The sequence below is a fragment of the Scyliorhinus canicula genome, chromosome 16 (genome assembly GCF_902713615.1).
Source record: "Scyliorhinus canicula chromosome 16, sScyCan1.1, whole genome shotgun sequence".
In the NCBI taxonomy this organism is placed as follows: Eukaryota; Metazoa; Chordata; class Chondrichthyes; order Carcharhiniformes; family Scyliorhinidae; genus Scyliorhinus; species Scyliorhinus canicula.
Genome location: NC_052161.1, coordinates 129,688,113 through 129,709,003, shown reverse-complemented (window position 1 = coordinate 129,709,003; position 20,891 = coordinate 129,688,113). Strand labels below are relative to the sequence as shown.

The window sequence follows — 20,891 nt, the reverse complement described above, 5'->3', positions numbered from 1 at the left end:
GTCAGCATTGTGATTAAACGTCACTCTCGCTCAACCTCCTGCATTTAACAACCCTTCAGGAAACTGTAAAAAAGAAAAGGAGAGAAGGAATATCACTGGATCTGTCACTTTGTCTGACCCCAGAGGGAAGTGTCCCAGTATATACATCTCCACAGAAAAAAAAGTGATGAAATGGCTTAATACAAACACTTAGTTGATGTGTGAAGATGAATCGACATAGAGTCTCGGCATGTAGCATCAATCTGGGTCGAGCTTTACATATATTTTAATTAAACGCTTATTTGGCTGATGGTTTATTTAATCTGGATTGAAATAGAATCGAGTGGTCACAAACTACATTCCTGTCTTTGGAGGGATTTTTTTTTTTCTCTGGACCTGTCTTGGGATCAGGTTTATTTGTACAAAAAACTGAATGCGTAGCACGTGTGTTGTAAATGGAGCTCTGTTCTCTGGCAGCACATCACTTTTGGTGGACTCTTGCGGCAGAAGAGAGAGATTTCTCCTCCTTCAGTCCTTTCCCACAATGCCCAGTAAACTTGTGCAGAGGAGTAACATTGAGCAGCAATGAATGAAGAATAATTTTTACCCAAGATGTTAGAAAGTCAATGTTTGTGATGGCAGAAGGTAAATGTCAGATGCAGTTGTAGATTCACACAGGCTAAGATCTAAATAAATGCACACCTTCATTTTAGCTGTACATCCCTACGGGAATATGCGTAAATTGAACCTTGCGTGACACGAGCTTTATCTGCAGTTGGGGGTTGGTTTATTAATCATTGATTTTAGGATTACACTGCTTCAATGCACCACTGCCTCGATTATGTTTGCATTTCCATTTTGTGAAACATTCTGGTACATCAAGCAGCCTCTGAAAGATGCAGGGGCTGCAGTTCAGTGGGAATGTGGTGGCAAGCAGGCATTACACATGCCCAACCATTCAGAAAAGGCCACATAACTTTCTTGTACTTTTTAGGTAAAGTTGCAAATCACATTACACAAAAAACGGCGGGGGTTTTAACATGTCGGTGGGGGGGGGGGGGGGGGGGGGGTGTGTGTGTGCCTGTGACAATTGAATTGGCCTATGGGGGGGGGGTGCCTGTGACAATTGAATTGGCCTATAGGGTGGGGGGGGGGGGGTGCCTGTGACAATTGAATTGGCCTATAGACTGATCAGGCAAAAATGCTACTGTTTCCATTGCATGTTTTGGGAACTGCTGACCTAGAAATTAGAGATCTAAACCAGATATTGGAATTCAGGAACCATTCGGCCCCCAACAATGTCTGGTTCGTCCGACCTGACAGTGAATCAGGCATTTTTTAGCCATCCAGGGTAGTCACCTAAAACGTGTATTAGGCCCCTTTCTATTTGTCAATGATGGTCCTGAGACCTGCTGTAAAGTCTCAGGCAAACGACCACGCCCAGCCCACACCTGGGCCGGGGTATTTATATCCCTGCAGTGCTGGGAACAGTGGGGTTAACTCTGCCCCCTCATCTGGGTAGATCGTATTCAGGTGAGACAACAGGGACTCTGATGTTGCAGATCCCCGGACCTCCTGCATGGTTATAACACCCCAACCCCACCCCATGCCTGCCCTCCACCCCTGCCCCCCCCCCCTCCCCCCCCCACCCAAGTCCGATACGTCACCCATGTTGACGGAAGGGGGGAAATCCTTTGCCCTCTTCGCCAAATGCTGATTGTCCAACACCTGCCACTCTGGGCCAGAGGGATGTACTGGACTGGGGAACGTCGCTCCCTGGTTGATCATCTGGGAGGTTCTGCTGCCTGTTACTCGGCAGTTACCACTGGACCTGTATCGATGGCCGTTGGCAAATCTCTATGTCTGACTCCTGGTCAGCCTGGTCGATCTCCCACATTTCCGTGTGACCGGATCCAGCCACCTCACTGGGTACCACCAACAACTGCCCCAGAGGGAGGGACACCTCTGGGCTCAGGATCCGTGATGGGTCCTCGGGTACCTATTCAACCCAGCTCCGGAGATGGTCCACGTGCCAATTCGAGTCCTTGCCTTGCACCTGCACCATATACGAGACTGGTCCGGTGCTCTTTATGACTGTCCCAGGAATCCATAATGCTCCGTCATTAAAATTTCAGACGTAGAAGGAGTCACCAGTGGTGAAGTCTCTCATTGGCCTGGCTCGCTGCGCTCCAGGCCATTCCTGCTGGTCACGGATCCTATCCTCTATATCCAGCGAAACGAGGCTCAACCACGTGCACAAGCGGCGACCCATCAAAAACTCCGCAGTCGTCACCCCAGTGGCAGTTTGCGGCATGGTCCTGTATAGATCAGAAAGCGGGTGAGATGGGTTTCTAGGGAGCCCATGGTTTGTTTTCTCATCGCCAGTTTGAACGTCTGTACGGCACGTTCTGCCAACCCATTCAAGGTTGGGTGATAAGGCACGGAGTGGACATGACAGACTCCATTTTGCTTCAAAAAATCGGCAAACCTCGAACTTGTTAACGTACGATTGTCCGACACGAGTACCTCCGTGAGTCTGTGAACGCAAAAAACCTGCCGGAGCCAGTCGGTGGTGGCACACAATGTAGTCATTGTCATCTGGTGTACATCCATCCATTTAGAGTGTGCGTCTACTATCAGTAGATACATTGGCCCCTGGAAAGGCCCCACAAAATCCCCATGGAGGTGGGACCATGGCTTCCCGGTCATTCCCATGGGTGAATTGGAGCTACCAAGGGAGCGCCTGGTGCTCCTGGCGCCGGATATGCTGTTTCGCTAACTTCTCGATCTCCATGTCGATGACGGGCCACCACATGAAGCTCCAGACCAACATTTTAAGTTTGGAGACACTGGGTCTCTAATATGGAGGTCCTGCAATAGTGCCTTCCGGCCGTGTTCGGGGATCACCACCCGGGAACCCCACAGCCGGATCCCGTCCACCACTCTGGGTTCCTCCACTTACATGGTAAAAGCCCTCAGTTCCTCTGAGAGGGCATGGTGCTGGACCTCATACAGCACAATGTGGCGGAGCCTGGCCAGCAGCAGGTCTGTCTGTGTCCAAGCCTTTACTTGGGCCGTCATTACCGGCGCTGAGTTCATAAAATGCAAGATGGCAACTTCCTCATCCAATTTCGCTGAGGCGGCTGAGGACATCTGCGTGGGGAATCTTTGCCCTGCGCGATGTTCTAAAATGTACTCATACGCCACCAGAAGGAGAGCCCAATGCTGACTGCGCACAGACAGCACTGGGGCAATTGCCTTGTCCTCATTGAATAACCCCAAAAGTGGTTTATGGTCGGTATAAGCCGTGAATGCATGGCCATAGACATATTGATGTCTAACATCGAACTCCAATGCCAGCCCTTCCTTTTTTATTTGGGTGTAATTTTGCCCAGCCACCGTGGCGAGGTGCGCCAAGCGAATGCAGTGGGCCGCTCGGTACCATCGTCCATCTTGGGTGCCAGAACGACCTGATTCGTCACGTGTGAGCAAGAAGGGCTTTGGTTGGTCGAAGTGAGTCAGCAAGTGGGAAGACTACAGTCACTGCTTTACTTTATCAAACGCTCCCTGCTGCGGCGAGTCCCAAATCCACCACTGGCCCTTCTTTTGCAACATGTGCAGCAGGGCCAAAACCGTCACCAACCTCGGGATGAACTTCTTGTAATCGTTGACCAGGTCCAAAAATTAACAGAGTTCCGTGGGTTCCTGCGGTCCAGGTGCCTGCTGGATGGTCTGAACCTTATTGTCTACTGGGTCTAGTCCATGCCTGTCAGCCCTGTACCCCAAATAGACCACTTCCGTTGCATGGAACACACACTTTCCGCGCCGCTGTCGGACCCCGGCCACCTTGAACCTACGCAGCATGTCCTCTGGGTGTTTCGGTTGTTTTTGGTCAGAGGAACCAGTGATCAACACATCGTCCAGGTAAACTGCCACCTGCGGCAACCCTCGGAGGATATTTTCCATCACCCTCTGGAATATGGCACATGCCAACGAGATCCCAAATGGCAGCCTGGTATATTTATACAACCCCCTTTGTGTGTTCGTGATCACGTCTTTTCGAGAGGATGGGTCCAAAACCAACTGGCGATAGGCAGGGCTCATGTCGAGCTTGGTAAAAGTCTTTCCACCACCGAGCCTCGCATATAGGTCTTCAATCTTTGGCATTGGGGAATGATCCAGAAGGGACACTCGGTTGATTGTCATTTTTTAATCCCCGCATAGGCTTATGGACTGGTCAGGCTTCATGACCGGCACGGCTCAATCTGCAAACTGTACCGGCGGATGACTCCCAGCTTCTCCAAGCGGTCCAGTTCAGCATCAGCCTTCGGTTTCAAAGCTTAAAGAATGGTTTGGGCCGCGAAATAGCATGGTTGGGCCTCTGGGTCCACTGATATCCTGGCGGGGGCCTCTGGATGGTACCGAGGCCCTCCCAGAACACCCTTGGGATACGTGCCAGCACAGCGTCTGGTCCTTTGGGGTACATTTGGCATACTCGCTGCCAGTCCAAATGGAGGCATTTTAGCCAGTCATGCCCATCAAATTTGGGCAGGAACCTTTCACCACCACCAGTGCTAGATTCGCCGACTTGGACCAATATTCCACAGGAACTTTCCAGGTGCCCGCGATCTCCAATGGTTCCCCGCATACGTCACCAGCTGGGCGTCGGTATCTTTCAACACAAAGGCGTGAATCCCAGAGCGAATTTTGTCATACATGTGGCGGCTGATCACAGAGACTGTGGCCCCGGCTCCGGTATCAAGTTCCATCTTAATCGGTGATGCGCAATCAATGGACACGAAACGTAGATGAAGTCTGAACGATAGGCTTTAATACACAAGAAGTGTACCCGGCCGCAGGCGTACAGAAGAAAGGCCGACTGCCGGGAAGCACGGGTTCTTATACCCTGCCTTGTAGGCGGAGCTACCTACCTCTCAGCCAATCGGCTGAGAGGCACATGACGTACCCGGGCCAATGGGCAGCGAGTCCTCTGCACCAATGGCAGCTCACACTTCCAGGTACCGTAATACCCCTAGTCATACTACCACTTTCGGGAAATCGTTGATCCGGACTGTGACCTGGATAGGCGGCACCCATGGTGCCTAAATGTTGTAAAGGCGGTGGGCCTCCTCCGGCTCATCGTCGACGAAATCCGTCCGTGTTCTGGGGCAGCCATCGGTGGGGGAGTGGATGAGGTTTCATACTCGTGCATATCCCATCGCCTCCCTCTGCTGCCAGTGCAATCATTCCGCTCGTCAGGAATTTCCGGTGTACGGGGTGCACGGCGTCCATTGGTGGGGAATTGGTGCCGCCAGTCCTGGTCCCCTGGAATGCGCCCCCAATGGCGGGAGTCTGAAATTTCTGCCCGGGAGAGGGGCGCTCTGCACCCTGCCAGGCATCCAAGGTTCAGGTCAGCCATCCCTTGGAGCACCTGGACACTGCATTCTGCACCCTGCCGGGGTACCAGGCCCAGATCCTTGGTTTGCTCTTCCAGGCCCAGATCAGTTTCACTCAATAACATTCTTGGGTCGTCCCATCTCTGATTCCACAAACCAACTGGTCTCAGAACGCCTCTGATAACACCGGCCTGAACCCGCAGAACCCGGCGACTTTGCGCAACCATCCCAGGAATTCCATTATAGGTTTGACCTGGCGTTGAGATGCCGTGTGGAAACGGAAACAGCGAACAATATGTGGCAGTTTCGGGTCAATATGGTCGCTGACCAGCGTAACAAGCTTCGCGAACTGGGGGCTGTCGGGTGAGTCAGGAATAATTACATTTTTGATAATGCTGTACATGTCCGCACCGTAAACCACAAGGAGGATTACCATCCGTCTGTCATCCTCGACTATGTTGGTCAGCCGAAAAAAATAGTTCATTCGTCCTATGTACTGGGTCCAATCCCTAGTCTCAATGTCAAATGCCTCAAAAGCATCTCTGCCACCTGTGTGGAGACCTCCTGAGGCCTATTCGAGGTGGGCCTGGTCTGGAGTAAATGAGGCTTCCTGCCGCTCCACTTAACCCTCGTCGCCAGTGTAAAGTCTCAGGCAAGCGACCACTCAAAAGCGATGCTTGTAGAAAAATTCAGTTTTATTCAGGCTACTGTGCATTCCTCCTACTCCCCAAAGGGTCTCCTGCGCCCGGCCCACACATAGGTCGAGGTATTTATATCCCAGCAGTCTTAGGAACAGTGGGGTCAGTCCCGCCCCTCAGCTGGGTAGATCTGATGTGGCAGATCCCTGGGCCTCCTGTAGGGTTACAGCACCTGTTTTAAAAGCTCTCTGGGAAATTGAGCTGCTGTGATCAATTTCTGCTGCCAAGCATATGGCTGAGCAAGATCCCACCAACAAAAAGATAATGTTTGAAAAAAAAATGTTGGTGTGGAGGCAGAAGGGCCAGATACCTTTTTATCTCTTTAGCGTTTCTAATTTGAGCTGGCCCCTGATAGCTGCTCTCCCTCCATACCCACCAAGGGCACTTGTCCATTCAGCTTAAAATTCAAATCTGTAGGAGGACAACCTGCCTGTGGAAGCAAAATAGCCCACAATGAGAAACCAATTTCAGGCTATTTGATTAGGACGCAGGGGGAAGCCGGGATTGGTGCTTTCAATGTCTGGAAGCTGGATCTGTTGAATTTCTACTCTGTAAGCTTTGTTCCGGAGCTCGCGCTTTATGATAGTTCAGCTGGAATCTTAAGTTGCCAATTATAACTTATTTCTGGCTCATTCTGACACCAGTGCTGAGGTCTGCTCCAAATGGGGAGATTTGGTAAATGACAAGATTAAGATTTGCCTCAAATAGTCACACAGATGTAGGGTTTTTTTTTGAGAAGTAATTGAATCCACTGTAAATGTTGTTCAGTAGCATGAGTGTACATTGAACAACTTGAAACATGACCCCAGAAGGTAGTCTAACCCTTGGGTGTTGGTTATATTGGAAAGGACACCAGCGAAGTTGGAAGGGTTATGCCCGTATTGGATTAGGTGGTTGTTCACCACGCTTGAGAGAGGCTGCCGAGATAGCTTTTCCTTTTGCAATCAAGTCATTTAAAACTAGGTGTAAGATTGCCAAGTGTGAATAAAGGCCTACTCATAAATCGCTGAACTCTACAGGGATTTGGGGGAATAGTGGGAAAGAGCAATGCAGCAAAATGTTTGAGTGGCTTTTGCCAGTCGATATAGCCCAAATAAAGAAACTCCTGCCTTGTCTAACCACTCATCTGGAATGAGCATTGGCTGCAGTCAGTTCTAACTACAATATACCTTTTTTTCTCTGCACATACTCTTGCTGCCCAAGCAGCTGGGATACAACCCTGCTCCTTAGACTGGATTCAATCATTTAAAATATCACCCAAGTGAAAGATACCAGTTAGCGCTCCAAGCACAAGTTGCTTGTGGTTTGACTGAATATTTATTGTTTACTCAGCAGGGTTAGAAAGAGACCCAACCACATCCCAATGAAGTAGGCGAGTGAAAAGCTGATCCATGAGAAAGCCCAAATCAGCATGAAACACTGCTTCTTCTTGTTTACTGGCCCCCTCTCTAACCCACCGTGCGTTAAACATCAGCCATTTATTCACTGCTTCCCTCTGCATCTCAACGATAGTTCAACCATCAGCCTACCTCAACAATAGTCCAATTATCAATCTGTTCCATCTGTTTATTGCTCCCTACTCTACCCCAAAGATAGCTTGATCAGTCGAGATGGACTTTTTTTATTCATTCATCTTTATGATTTGTGTGTCACTGGTAAAGTCAGCATTTATTGCCCATCCTAGTTGCTCAAGAGAGGGTGACAGTGAGCCTCCTCTTTCTCTTGGTCTGCTGCAGTCCTTGTGGGGAAGGTACTTCTGCAACGCTTTTAGGTCGGGAGTTCCAGAATCTTGACCCAGCAACAATGAAAAACTGTGATACATATCCAAATTGGGAAGATGTGTGACTTGGAAGGGAACCTGCAAATGATGGTGTTCCTATGCACCTACTTCCCTTGTCCTTCTAGATGGTGGGGATTGTGAATTTGGGAGGTGCTGTCGAAGAAGTCGTGGCAAGTTGCTGCAGTGCATTCTGAAGATAATACACATTGCAGCCAAAGTGCATCAGTGGTAAGGGGAGCAGAGGTCTAAGGTAGTGCATGGGCTGCCAATTAAGCAGATTGCTTTATCCTGGATTGTGTTGAGCTTCTTGAGTGTTGCGACTGCACTCATCCAGGACAGTGTGGAGTCTTCCATCACACTTATGTCACATGCTTTGTAGATGGTGGACAGGTAGCATTGTTCTGTTGGTAAATGCTTTGCCAAGTTATATTGCTACATTGCTATATAGCTATAAGCTGGATGGACTGGACATAGGCATTCGTCCTGATCTATGATAAACTGGAAATACTTCAATTGCCCTCAGCATTCCCTGGATTAGGAAGCTGAAACAGAGTTCCCACTTCTGGTCATTATCCAATACCCTCAATTGAAAATTGTGCTTGATTGGTGATCAGATTTGACTTGGTGGTGATGACAATCCATGATTGAATAGCTTACCAATAGCTATCCAGGTCACATAAGAAGGTGGCCGCTTGGGTGAGGTACGAGAAAGCTATTAGCTTCCAATGTTAGGCAGATCCTTAGGATTAGGAGGATAACTGGGGGCAAAGGGAAAAGTCTGGTATTTAGCTTGATAATCTTCATGGTGGGAAATCCCGCAGTGCTGGAATTGTTTATTTATTTTTGATGAATTCTTTTGGTTAGACAGGAGGAGCGAAATTTGTGTTGGGGGGAAATTTTTTTCCCTTATTTAGGAAGTCAAATATTCCCATCTCAGGTATGGCATAGTAAACAGAGGATCAAAGCCCTCAGCCCTGACCCAATACTGTGCCTTAGACCCAACATCAAAGGAGTATCCCTTACCACACTAATATGTCAATTTTCCACCCAAACCACACCGGTGGCATCTCTAGCTGAGATTGATAATTCTGTGCCAAACAAGTAAAATATTGCAGATGCTGGATATCTAAAATAAAAAGAAGAACTCAGCAGGTCAGGTGGCAGCTAAGGAGTTGCAAATGGCAACAGCAGAACCATTACCAGCAACTGCTGTCTTGAGTGTTTCGTTCTGCTTTCTAGTAACTGGGATATCTCCCACATATTTGAGATAGGAGCCTTGCAACCACCAGAGGGAGACAATCATCATCCTATCAGCCTGGACTGCATTGGAGTGCAGATTTCAGAAATAAAATGCTGGCATGTTAACCTATTAAATGACCCAATTTTCCCCTGAAGCAGAGAGACACAGATTCTGTTAACCTTTCCAGATTTCACCACCAGTGATCCTGTGCACACTGATCAGGAAGTAAATTATGGAATAGGATAATTCCATCGACTCCTGTCCAATCCCTTGAACCATTTTTTTATTTGCTGTATTCCAATTTCAGGCACGAGGTACAAAGTGGCCACCAGGAGCCCGATCATCCACTGACTAATCAGAAAGCAGAAGAGGCGGATGATGAGGATGAAGAGGAGGAACTAGAGGAAGAAGATGAAGAGGAGGACGAGAGCATGACGGAAAAATCCCAGGAAGATCCAATTTCACCCAAGCTTGACGCCAGAGCCCAGTTCAGAGAAAATGACGAGGAGCGGCCTGCCGCACTCACCCTGGGATATGAGCAGGCCCACAGGTTTGTGAAATTCGTTTACATCTTCCTCATATATTCTTCTTCATATCTTCATATTGATAGCATGCTACCTACCCCAAGAATGGTTGGTTTAATAGGCGTGGGTTGAGAGGTCCACAGGGTGATGGAGTGGTCTCATACTATGCTGGTTCTGTTTCCTTAAGAAGAAAAGTGCCTGAATCTTAAATAACACTGGCCACATTCATTGCACCATTGGTATTGTAAACCTCTTGAAATGGTACACACTGCTTTTCGGCCCATTTGCACGGTGGTCAACCCATTGAGGTAATGCAATATTCTAGGGGACAGTACAGGCCTTCAGAGCACTGACATCAGCCTTTAATGACCGCTTGCCTGAACTTTATTTCTGGTACTTTTAATACCCATGGTGAGGCATATGCTGTGTTAAACATATCAACCATGTCTTGATGTTACGGAAACGTGTGACCAAGTCAGAGTGGTACCACATCCAAATGTAAATCCAATCAAATCCCATTCCCCTTTTTTCTGCTTTGGACTCTTCAAATTGAAGCACATTTTGGGTTGGGGCTGGCTGGTGTAGTGATGGTGGTGGTGATGGAGTAGTCATCTTTGGTATGCTTTTGACCTGTACTGTGCTAACTTGGGAGCACTTAACGCTGACACAGGATGACAGAAGTGGCAAGAATGTTTCACTTCCCAGCATTTATGTAATCCCGTCTTAAATTTCCCCCAATCTTCACAAACTCACACGAAAAAGTGGCACCATTCTATCAACCCGCATCAAAATTCTGCGCATCAGAGGTTTTGCATGAGATTTCAAGCCAAGCACATCAAAATGGTGACATATTCTAGTTAAATTGGATCTACAAACTGTATCCTCTGTGGACTCCATTTTGTGCCATCAAACCTACAGATTTAAATTGGCCTGTCACAACTTTGTCTTAAAGATTAAGCACCAAGAGTGGCATCATGGGGATTCGCTACTCTAGAGGTGATGCGAGACTGATGCAATCACAATTGCCTTTGCAGTATGTTCCCAATTTTGCTGAAAATAAGGCTTTGAATTCTGCAGTATTTCATTCAGATAATTGTCTACTCGAAATCCAATTTAGCCAAACAGTTTTGATCTGCTCTCTGCTGTATAAGAAATATAAACCTTGTTTTTGGCATATTGCCATGTTATATCCGAATCACACAGGCAGTGTTCAGTATGTGAGCTGCCATTCACTGTAATAGCATTATCAGAAACTGGAGTGAAAAATCCGGCCTAACATACATTTTACAGCCTATTTCAGTCCCAAATACAGAGAGCAGAATTTAATGCCATTCCAGTGACAGGTTTGGAGGAGGTGGGAGGGGCATCTAATCGACAAGAATTGGCGTCTCCTGCCTCTGCCCAATTAAGTCTGAGGTGGAGTGGCTCGTCGATTACCTTCCTGTTAATAAAGGCCCTTAAGTCAGCAATTAATGTCTAATTAGGGACCTCCTAGCTGCCCACCTTTGGGGAGTTGCCACACAAGAAGCCAGTAAAGCACACCCTGTTGAGTTTTCTTGTGTACGTCCAGAGGACTCCCTTGTTCAAATGCACCCACTGCCTTATGAAAGGACCCAGCTTCAGGAAGTGAGGGCCCACTAAAGGCCTTGCTCTCCTGCGGCCCCCACCCCACATCCCAAAACCATCCCCCGCTCACCTTTGGTCTGGGGTCCCTCATCGATCCTAGATCTCTGGTGGGAGCAATACCAGCAGCTGTCACCACTCATGATGGTGCTGATGGCAATGGAGAGCTGCCAGCCTCTGATTGGGCGACATTCTCTGGGGTGGGATTTCAACCCCTGGGGTCACAGCCCCACACTGAATGATGCCACTTAATACTGGCGGGCCTTCACTAACAGGATACAAGGAGTTCCTGCCGCTTTTCCGGCTGGTGGGCGAGAGCCCCCATCACAGGCATTAAATTCTGCTCTGAATCCTCAGACCCAAAACCCTCACCACTCATTTCAAAGATGCCTGATCTTAACATGGCACTCTCATACAATGAAAAGCCAATGGATACAGTTACTCGTATTATATATTAAAAAATTAACTTTCAATCACTTAAACTACATGTGTAGCTGATCACAGTGCAGTTAGGCTATTAGCCAGAAACACAATGGGCCCAGTCATAGGAAAGTCTAAATCTGTAGAAGCCTACTACCCAAATAATTTCTCATGTACTATTATAGACATGTTAAAATGGTAGCCAAAGGTAAAAATTGCCAACATCACAGGGGCAGCATGGTGGTACAGTGGTTAGCACTGCTGCCTCATAGCACCAGGGTTCGATTCCGACCTTGGGTGTCTGTGTGGAGTTTGTACATTCTCCCCGTGTCTGCATGGGTTTCCTCCGGGTGCTCCGGTTTCCTCCCACAGTCCAAAGATGTGCAGGTTAGGTGGACTGGCCGTGCTAAATTGCCCCTTAGTGTCCAAAGGTGTAGGTGGGGTTACTGAGTTACAGAAATAGGGTGGGAACGTGGGTCTAGATGGGGTGCCCTTTCGGTGGGCTGGTGCAGACTAATGGCCCAATGGCCTCCTTCTGCACTGTAGTGATTCTATGATTTACATCTCGAAAACAAATACTCCTTGCACACCTACCTGATTGTAGAATTGCGACCAATTAAAGAAATGATAGAAATTCTATAAAAGTCACACCCCATTCAGAATCAAAGATACAACGTTTTTTTTGTATAATCTCCATGGGATTTTGCCAGGATAAGCTCTGGACTATTAAAAATGAACCAGCAACAGTAAAGACGCTCCTTTTGGTGTTTTCTTCACCTGTGTGTGTCATCACGTTGTAAACACCTCCATCTGATCATGCTTGGGTAACACCTTTCACTGCACTCACTTGTGTTGTCACTGCCGTGTATGTGGTTTGTGCTGTGCAACCCTTGCATGTGCATGCAAAGATTGAGCCAGCAGTGCTGACTCTGATTAGCTGAGCTGTGTAAGGTCAGAAGGGCTAACATGGGGTCACCTTTCCCCTCCCCCTGATCATTGGCACAGGTGTATTGCTGAGGATGAAGCTGGGCTGCTGGCCTTCGACCAGATAGCGAATTTCACCAAGGGACTGGACCTGCGTAAGGCAGCAGAGGAGCAGTACGAGGTGAAAGAGGCCGCAGTCTTTAATTCCTCCTTAGGCTCCGAAGCAATAAAAGAGACACTGTACAGGCAGGCTAAAACTCAGGTATGGTACTCTACAGCAGAAGCATACTCTTAGTGATACGTAACATGTTTTACTATGTTTATTTCACAAGCCCCAGTCTTCACAGCACACATACTGTTTTCTTAACTTGGACATGAATCAGTACTGATTAAAAGTTTGATTTCATGAACATGTTTTATGATCATGCAGCCAAAGTCAAAATGAGACTCTGGAGATCATTTTGACTTTGCTTGTTAGAGTAAAACGGGCGATATTGATTCCTATCCATTAAGCATCTCTCCCAATTTTAATTTCCAATTACTTCAATCGAAATGATAGTCAGGTAAGAAGTTGTGATGATTGTCTCTTTAAGGGCCACACAGCAGAGTGAGGCTCACATGGCCTGGGTGACCAATCGGGACTCAGGGTGTGGAATCACCCTTTGGTAAGAGAGGTTCCTCGGTAAAGAGATATTTGGGGAGCAAGCTGCAGCCATTCTTATTAGTAAATACCTTTTGTGTTCACTAATGGATCTCTGAAAGTGCACCTTTACAGATATATAACAGGCAGCTGATTTGATAGAGATTGCAGAGTGATCCCAGCTCGTGGGTCTTTGCCACTCAGGTGGAATTATCTACAGCCAAGCTGCAGAGTTTGGCCAGGACTCCTTTTAGAGTAAAGGGTTTGCAAAAAATGGGCTGATGGTTGTAGAACTCTTGAACTACCCTTATATAGAACATAGAACAGGCCCTCCGGCCCTCGATGTTGTGCCGAGCAATGATCACCCTACTCAAACCCACGTATCCACCCTATACCCGTAACCCAACCCCCCCCCCCCCCAACCTTACTTTTTAGGACACTACGGGCAATTTAGCATGGCCAATCCACCTAACCCGCACATCTTTGGACTGTGGGAGGAAACCGGAGCACCCGGAGGAAACCCACGCACACACGGGGAGGACGTGCAGACTCCGCACAGACAGTGACCCAGCCGGGAATCGAACCTGGGACCCTGGAGCTGTGAAGCATTTATGCTAACCACTATGCTACCGTGCTGCCCTCATTGCTGCTCCCCAATTGTATATTGTACAATGTGAAAGAAATACAACAGACACAATGATGGAACAGTACAATAGACACTGTGACCGAGGAATACGACATGCACTGTGACGTAACATTACGGTACATACTGAGATGGAACAATGTAATACACACTGTAGAGAGGAGTACAACATATACTGTAACATGGAATCATAGGAAAATGGGAGGAGCAGACATTCAGCGCTCCAAGCTTGCTCCACCATTCAATATGATCATAGCTGATCCTTTAACTCAATACCACACTCCTCTTGGCTTCCCCATACACCTTGATGCCTTTAGAATCCAGAAATCTATCTGTTTCCTTCTTAAATATATTAGTGGCTTGGTCTCCCCAGTCTTGTGTGGTAGAAAATTCCACATGGTGGTAAAGAATTCCACATGGCACCGTGGCACAGTGGTTAGCACTGCTGCCTCACAGTGCCAGGGACCCAGTTAAATTCTGGCCTCGGGTGATTGTCTGTGCGGAGTCAGCACATTCTTCTGTGTCTGCGTGGGTTTTCTCCGGATGCTCCACTTTCCTCCCACAATCCAAAGATGTGCAGGTTAGGTGTATTGGTCATGCGAAATTGCTCTTAGTGTCCAAAAGGTTTAGGTGGTTCCTGGGTTATGGGGATAGGGTGGAGGTGTCGGCTTAAGTAGGGTGCTCTTTCCAAGGGCTGATGCAGACTCAATGGACCAAATGGCCTCCTTCTGCACTGTAAATTCTATGACTATCCAAGAAGAAGGAATAATGTAGTAGCATAATGGAGAACTTTCACAAGAGAAAGAAAAGCATTAATATTTGTTATTTAAAGTGATTTGTGACATTAGCTAATAATAGATAGAAATTACAGCACAGTACAGGCCCTTCGGCCCTTGATGTTGTGCCGACCTGTGAAACCACTCTAAAGCCCATCTACACTATTCCCTTATCATCCACATGTTTATCCAATGACCACTTAAATGCCCTTAATGTTGGCGAGTCCACTACTGTTGCAGGCAGGGCATTCCACGCCCTTACTACTCTCTGAGTAAAGAACCTACCTCTGACATCTGTCCTATATCTATCGCCCCTCAATTTAAAGCTATTTCCCCTCATACTAGCCATCACCATCCGAGGAAAAAGGCTCTCAATGTCCACCCTATCTAATCCTCTGATCATCTTGTATGCCTCAATTAAGTCACCTCTTAACCTTCTCTCTAACGAAAACAGCCTCAAGTCCCTCAGCCTTTCCTCGTAAGATCTTCCCTCCATACCAGGCAACATCCTGGTAAATCTCCTCTGCACCCTTTCCAATGCTTCCACATCCTTCCTATAATGCAGCGACCAGAACTGCACACAATACTCCAAATGCGGCCGCACCAGAGTTTTGTACAGCTGCAACATGACCTCATGGCTCCGAAACTGAATCCCTCTACCAATAAAAGCTAACACACCGTACGCCTTCTTAACAACCCTATCAACCTGGGTGGCAACTTTCAGGGAATCAATGTACATGGACACCGAGATCTCTCTGCTCATCCACGTCACCAAGAATCTTACCATTAGCCCAGTACTCTGCATTCCTGTTACTCCTTCCAAAATGAATCACCTCACACTTTTTTGCATTAAACTCCATTTGCCACCTCTCAGCCCAACTCTGCAGCTTATCTATGTCCCTCTGTAACCTGCAACATCCTTCCACACTGTCCACAACTCCACCAACTTTAGTGTCATCTGCAAATTTACTCACCCATCCTTCTACGCCCTCCTCCAGGTCATTTATAAAAATGACAAACAGCAGTGGCCTCAAAACAGATCCTTGTGGTACACCACTAGTAACTGAACTCCAGACTGAACATTTCCCATCAACCACTGCCCTCTGTCTTTTTACAGCTCGCCAATTCCTGATCCAAACCGCTAAATCACCCTCAATCCCATGCCTCCATATTTTCTGCAATAGCCTACCGTGGGGAACCTCATCAAACGCTTTACTGAAATCCATATACACCACATCAACTGTTTTACCCTCGTCCACGTGTTTGGTCACCTTCTCCAGGAACTCAATAAGGTTTGTGAGGCACGACCTACCCTTCACAAAACTATGTTGACTATCCCTGATCAAATTATTCCTTTCTAGATGATTATAAATCCTATCTATTATATTCCTTTCCAAAACTTTGCCCACAACAGAAGTAAGGCTCACTGGTCTATAGTTACGGGGGTTGTCTCTACTCCCCTTCTTGAACAAGGAGACAACATTTGCTATCCTCCAGTCTTCTGGCATTATTCCTGTAGACAATGACAACATAAAGATCAAAACCAAAGGTTCTGCAATCTCCTCCCTAGCTTCCCAGAGAATCCTAGGATAAATCCCATCCATGCCCAGGGGATTTAACTATTTTCACACTTTGCAGAATTGCTAACACCTCCTCCTTATGAACCTCAATCCCGTCTAGTCTAGTCGCCTAGTAGTCTAACACACTCTATGACAGTACAACATGCACTGTGACAGAGGAGTACAACTTGCACTGTGGCAGAGGAACACAACACAAACTGTGACAGAGGAATACAACACACTCTGTGACAGAGGGCTACAACATGCACTGTGACAGAGGAATACAACACACTCTGTGACAGAGGGCTACAACATGCACTGTGACAGAGGAATACAACACACTCTGTGACAGAGGGCTACAACACACACTGACAGAGGAGTACAGCACACACTATGACAGAGGGCTACAACATGCACAGTGACAGAGGAGTACAACACACAATGTAACAGAGGAGTACAGCACACACTGTGACAGAGGAGTACAACACAAACTGTGGCAGAGGAACACAACATGCACTGTGACAGAGGAGTACAACACACAATGTGACAGAGGAGTACAACACACAATGTAACAGAGGAGTACAGCACACACTGTGACAGAGGAGTACAGCACACACTGTGACAGAGGAGTACAGCACACTGTGACAGAGGGGTACAGCACACACTGTGACAGAGGAGTACAGCACACACTGTGACAGAGGAGTACAACACACAATGTGACAGAGGAGTACAACACACAATGTAACAGAGGAGTACAACACACAATGTGACAGAGGAGTACAACACACAATGTAACAGAGGAGTACAACACACACTGTGACAGAGGAGTACAGCACACACTGTGACAGAGGAGTACAGCACACACTGTGACAGAGGAGTACAGCACACACTGTGGCAGAGGAGTACAGCACACACTGTGACAGAGGAGTACAGCACACACTGTGACAGAGGAGTACAACACACACTGTGACAGAGGAACACAACACACACTGTGACAGAGGAACACAACACACACTGTGACAGAGGAACACAACACAAACTGTGACAGAGGAACACAACACACACTGTGACAGAGGAACACAACACAAACTGTGACAGAGGAGTACAGCACACACTGTGACAGAGGAGTACAGCACACACTGTGACAGAGGAGTACAACACACACTGTGACAGAGGAGTATAGCACACACTGTGACAGAGGAACACAACACACACTGTGACAGAGGAACACAACACACACTGTGACAGAGGAACACAACAGACACTGTGACAGAGGAGTACAACACACACTGTGACAGAGGAGTACAACACACACTGTGACAGAGGAGTACAGCACACACTGTGACAGAGGAACACAACACAAACTGTGACCGAGGAGTACAACACACACTGTGACAGAGGAGTACAGCACACACTGTGACAGAGGAGTACAACACACACTGTGACAGAGGAGTACAGCACACACTGTGACAGAGGAACACAACACAAACTGTGGCAGAGGAGTACAACACACACTGTGACAGAGGATTACAACACAAACTGTGGCAGAGGAGTACAGTACACACTGTGACAGAGGAGTACAGCACACACTGTGACAGAGGAGTACAACACACACTGTGACAGAGGAACACAACACACACTGTGACAGAGGAACACAACACAAACTGTGACAGAGGAGTACAGCACACACTGTGACAGAGGAGTACAACACACACTGTGACAGAGGAACACAACACAAACTGTGACAGAGGAGTACAACACACACTGTGACAGAGGAACACAACACACACGGTGACAGAGGAACACAACACACACTGTGACAGAGGAGTACAACACAAACTGTGGCAGAGGAACACAACACACACTGTGACAGAGGAGTACAACACAAACTGTGGCAGAGGAGTACAGTACACACTGTGACAGAGGAGTACAGCACACACTGTGACAGAGGAGTACAACACACACTGTGACAGAGGAACACAACACACACTGTGACAGAGGAACACAACACACACTGTGACAGAGGAGTACAACACACACTGTGACAGAGGAACACAACACACACTGTGACAGAGGAGTACAACACACAGTTTTTAAACTGTAAAACCTTTTAACTTAGCTTGCGAAAAAGAATACAAGTTTGTCTTCTTATAGCAATTAATTCAAGGAATATCATCTTCTGAAAGCGTGCTGGGGTAAGAAACTTTATCCATTGGCCACACGCTTTGACCACCACAGCATATGTGCTGACGGTCCATGACTTGTCTCTGGCAGGACTCAGAGTTCGACCATGGCATCTTTGGAAAGGAGATGAGATAAGGGCATGTCTACACTTTTGCCTGCCTCTGACTAACTGCATTTCACTAATACAGCTCCTGATCTTAATCTGACTGAAAATCTCTATGCTGCTTTAAAACAAAAAATGCTTTATGAAAATATTGTTTTGTTGGTTTGTTCCCAGTGTTGCTCCATCTGTGAAATGGTTTTGGAACAAATGTTTGTGATATTGAATACTGCAAATCCTAACTGTTCTGTCGTGATTGAGGTGGGGTTTGGTTTACTGGATATAGAAAGCGACTGACAAACGCTCAGTTGCCCCTCCATTCATGGCCATCCAGCTGAGTATTTGAATATTTGCGGACCAAGAACTTCCCTTCCTCCTCATGTTCAATTAGAAAGTGTGTGAGATTTTAACTTTTTAACTGACTCAAAACTCATTCATCTCCACAGTGTTCATATTAGGCCCCTTGAGTCCAAATGGTGGTGTTTAAGTTTATAATCTTCAATTGAATGGTTAAGTGAATGGTTACATCATCCAATGTAATAATAAGCAGGAAGATCCAAGGGTTCATAAGAACATGAGAACATAAGAACATAAGAACTAGGAGCAGGAGTAGGCCATCTGGCCCCTCGAGCCTGCTCCGCCATTCAATTAGATCATGGCTGATCTTTTGTGGACTCAGCTCCACTTTCCGGCCCGAACACCATAACCCTTAATCCCTTTATTCTTCAAAAAACTATCGATCTTTACCTTAAAAACATGTAATGAAGGAGCCTCAACTGCTTCACTGGGCAAGGAATTCCATAGATTCACAACCCTTTGGGTGAAGAAGTTCCTCCTAAACACAGTCCTAGTTCAACCCTGGTGTGCATTGAAGTAGTTCATCTCAGCATGGTGGCACAGTGGTTAGCACTGCTGCCTCACAGCGCCATGGACCCGGGTTCAATTACGACCTCAGGTGACTGTGTGGAGTTTGCACCTTCTTCCTGTGTCTGCATGGGTTTCTTCCGGGTGCTCTGGTTTCCTCCCACAGTGCGCCATCGTGAAGACCATAGCGAAGGTGGAAGGAAAAGAGTGCCCCCACTGCACAGGCCTGCCCGCCGATTGGTGGGCCCCGATCGCGGGCCAGGCCACCGTGGGGGCACCCCCCTGGGCCAGATTGCCCTGCGCCCCCCCCCCCCAGGACCCTGGAGCCCGCCGGCGCCGCCTGGTCCCACCGGTAATGTCGGTGGTTTGATCCACGCCGGCGGGACCAGCATGACAGCGGCGGGACTTCGGGCCATCGCGGGCCGGAGAACCGCCGGGGGGGGGGGGGGGGGGGGCGGCGCGGCGCGATTCCCGCCCCCGCCGAATCTCCGGTGCTGGAGACTTCGGGACACGGCGGGGGCAGGATTGACACGATTCTCCAACCCGGCAGGGGGGTCGGAGAATATCACCCCTGGTGTTTCCTTCCTTTCTCTGGCATCTCCATGGATCTTCCACAGACGGTGATCAGGATAATTCCCTTCAAAATTCATTGAATCACAGAATAATACAGCACAGAAGGAGGTCATTAAGCCTGGCATGCCTTCCCCGCTCTCTGAGCTTAAAATTACTTTGTATTAATCTTCTCATTTAGAAGGATGTGTATTAATGCCATTTTTTTTTATTTTCCTTCCTCCGTGCCACCCTCCCTCAAATGGAACACTGCAGACTTATGCCATGATGCTTTCATTCTCTGAGAACGCTTCCCTCCATCCATCGTCCCAGAACTCTCTGGATGCTTGGCTGAACATAGCAGGAGCGACACCGGAATCGGGGACCTTTCATCCAATCAACCACGTATGAGAGAGAGAGAGAGAGAGAGCATCAGCAAAGCAAGATGTGGGCCTGACGTAGATGCGAAGGGCAGGGGTGTGGTGGGGTTGGGGGCACTGGATGCTGGCACCAAGGGCATGGCTGCTGAGAACTGGACCCCCCCCCCCCCCCCACCCCACCTCACCCACCTGCCCAGCTAAAGAGGCCTTACAACACTTTCATTCCTTCGGTCGAAACTGAATTATGTTGCCGACCTTAAATTCCACAAGATATTTATTCCTGTTATATAGTTTTTTTTGCACAAATATATAATTGGGGCTGCAGCTTAAAAAAAGGAAATAAAAATATTAATACACAGGGGCCAGTCAAGCTGTGGGAAGAAGGATGTGCGTCCCTTGAAAAAGGTATCCTTGCTTGATCATCCATATCGCATCTTACTTTACATCATTGTATTCTATTATAATTTAAATTATTTGTAGAAATAAGCAGGAGAGTCAATTCTGCAATAATGAATCTGTAAATAATAGCCTGCATTCTCTCACTCTCCCTCCCCCACCATCTAACAACTCCCTCCTAGGCATTATTTCTCTTCTATAACAAACAGTATTGTG

The 20,891-nt window shown here is 47.6% G+C and overlaps 1 protein-coding gene across 1 annotated transcript in view; it reads left to right on the top strand.

Moving 5' to 3' along the window:
* prdm16 (PR domain containing 16) overlaps nucleotides 1–20,423 on the top strand; it is a 1,033,598-nt gene extending 1,013,175 nt beyond the window's left edge. The window contains exons 17-19 of the mRNA XM_038773645.1: nucleotides 9,401–9,643; nucleotides 12,666–12,846; nucleotides 20,176–20,423. Of these exons, the coding sequence (XP_038629573.1) occupies nucleotides 9,401–9,643; nucleotides 12,666–12,846; nucleotides 20,176–20,310 (559 nt within the window). The 3' untranslated portion in view covers nucleotides 20,311–20,423. The remainder of the gene's footprint in view (nucleotides 1–9,400; nucleotides 9,644–12,665; nucleotides 12,847–20,175) is intronic.
* The last annotated feature ends 468 nt before the right edge of the window (nucleotides 20,424–20,891 follow it).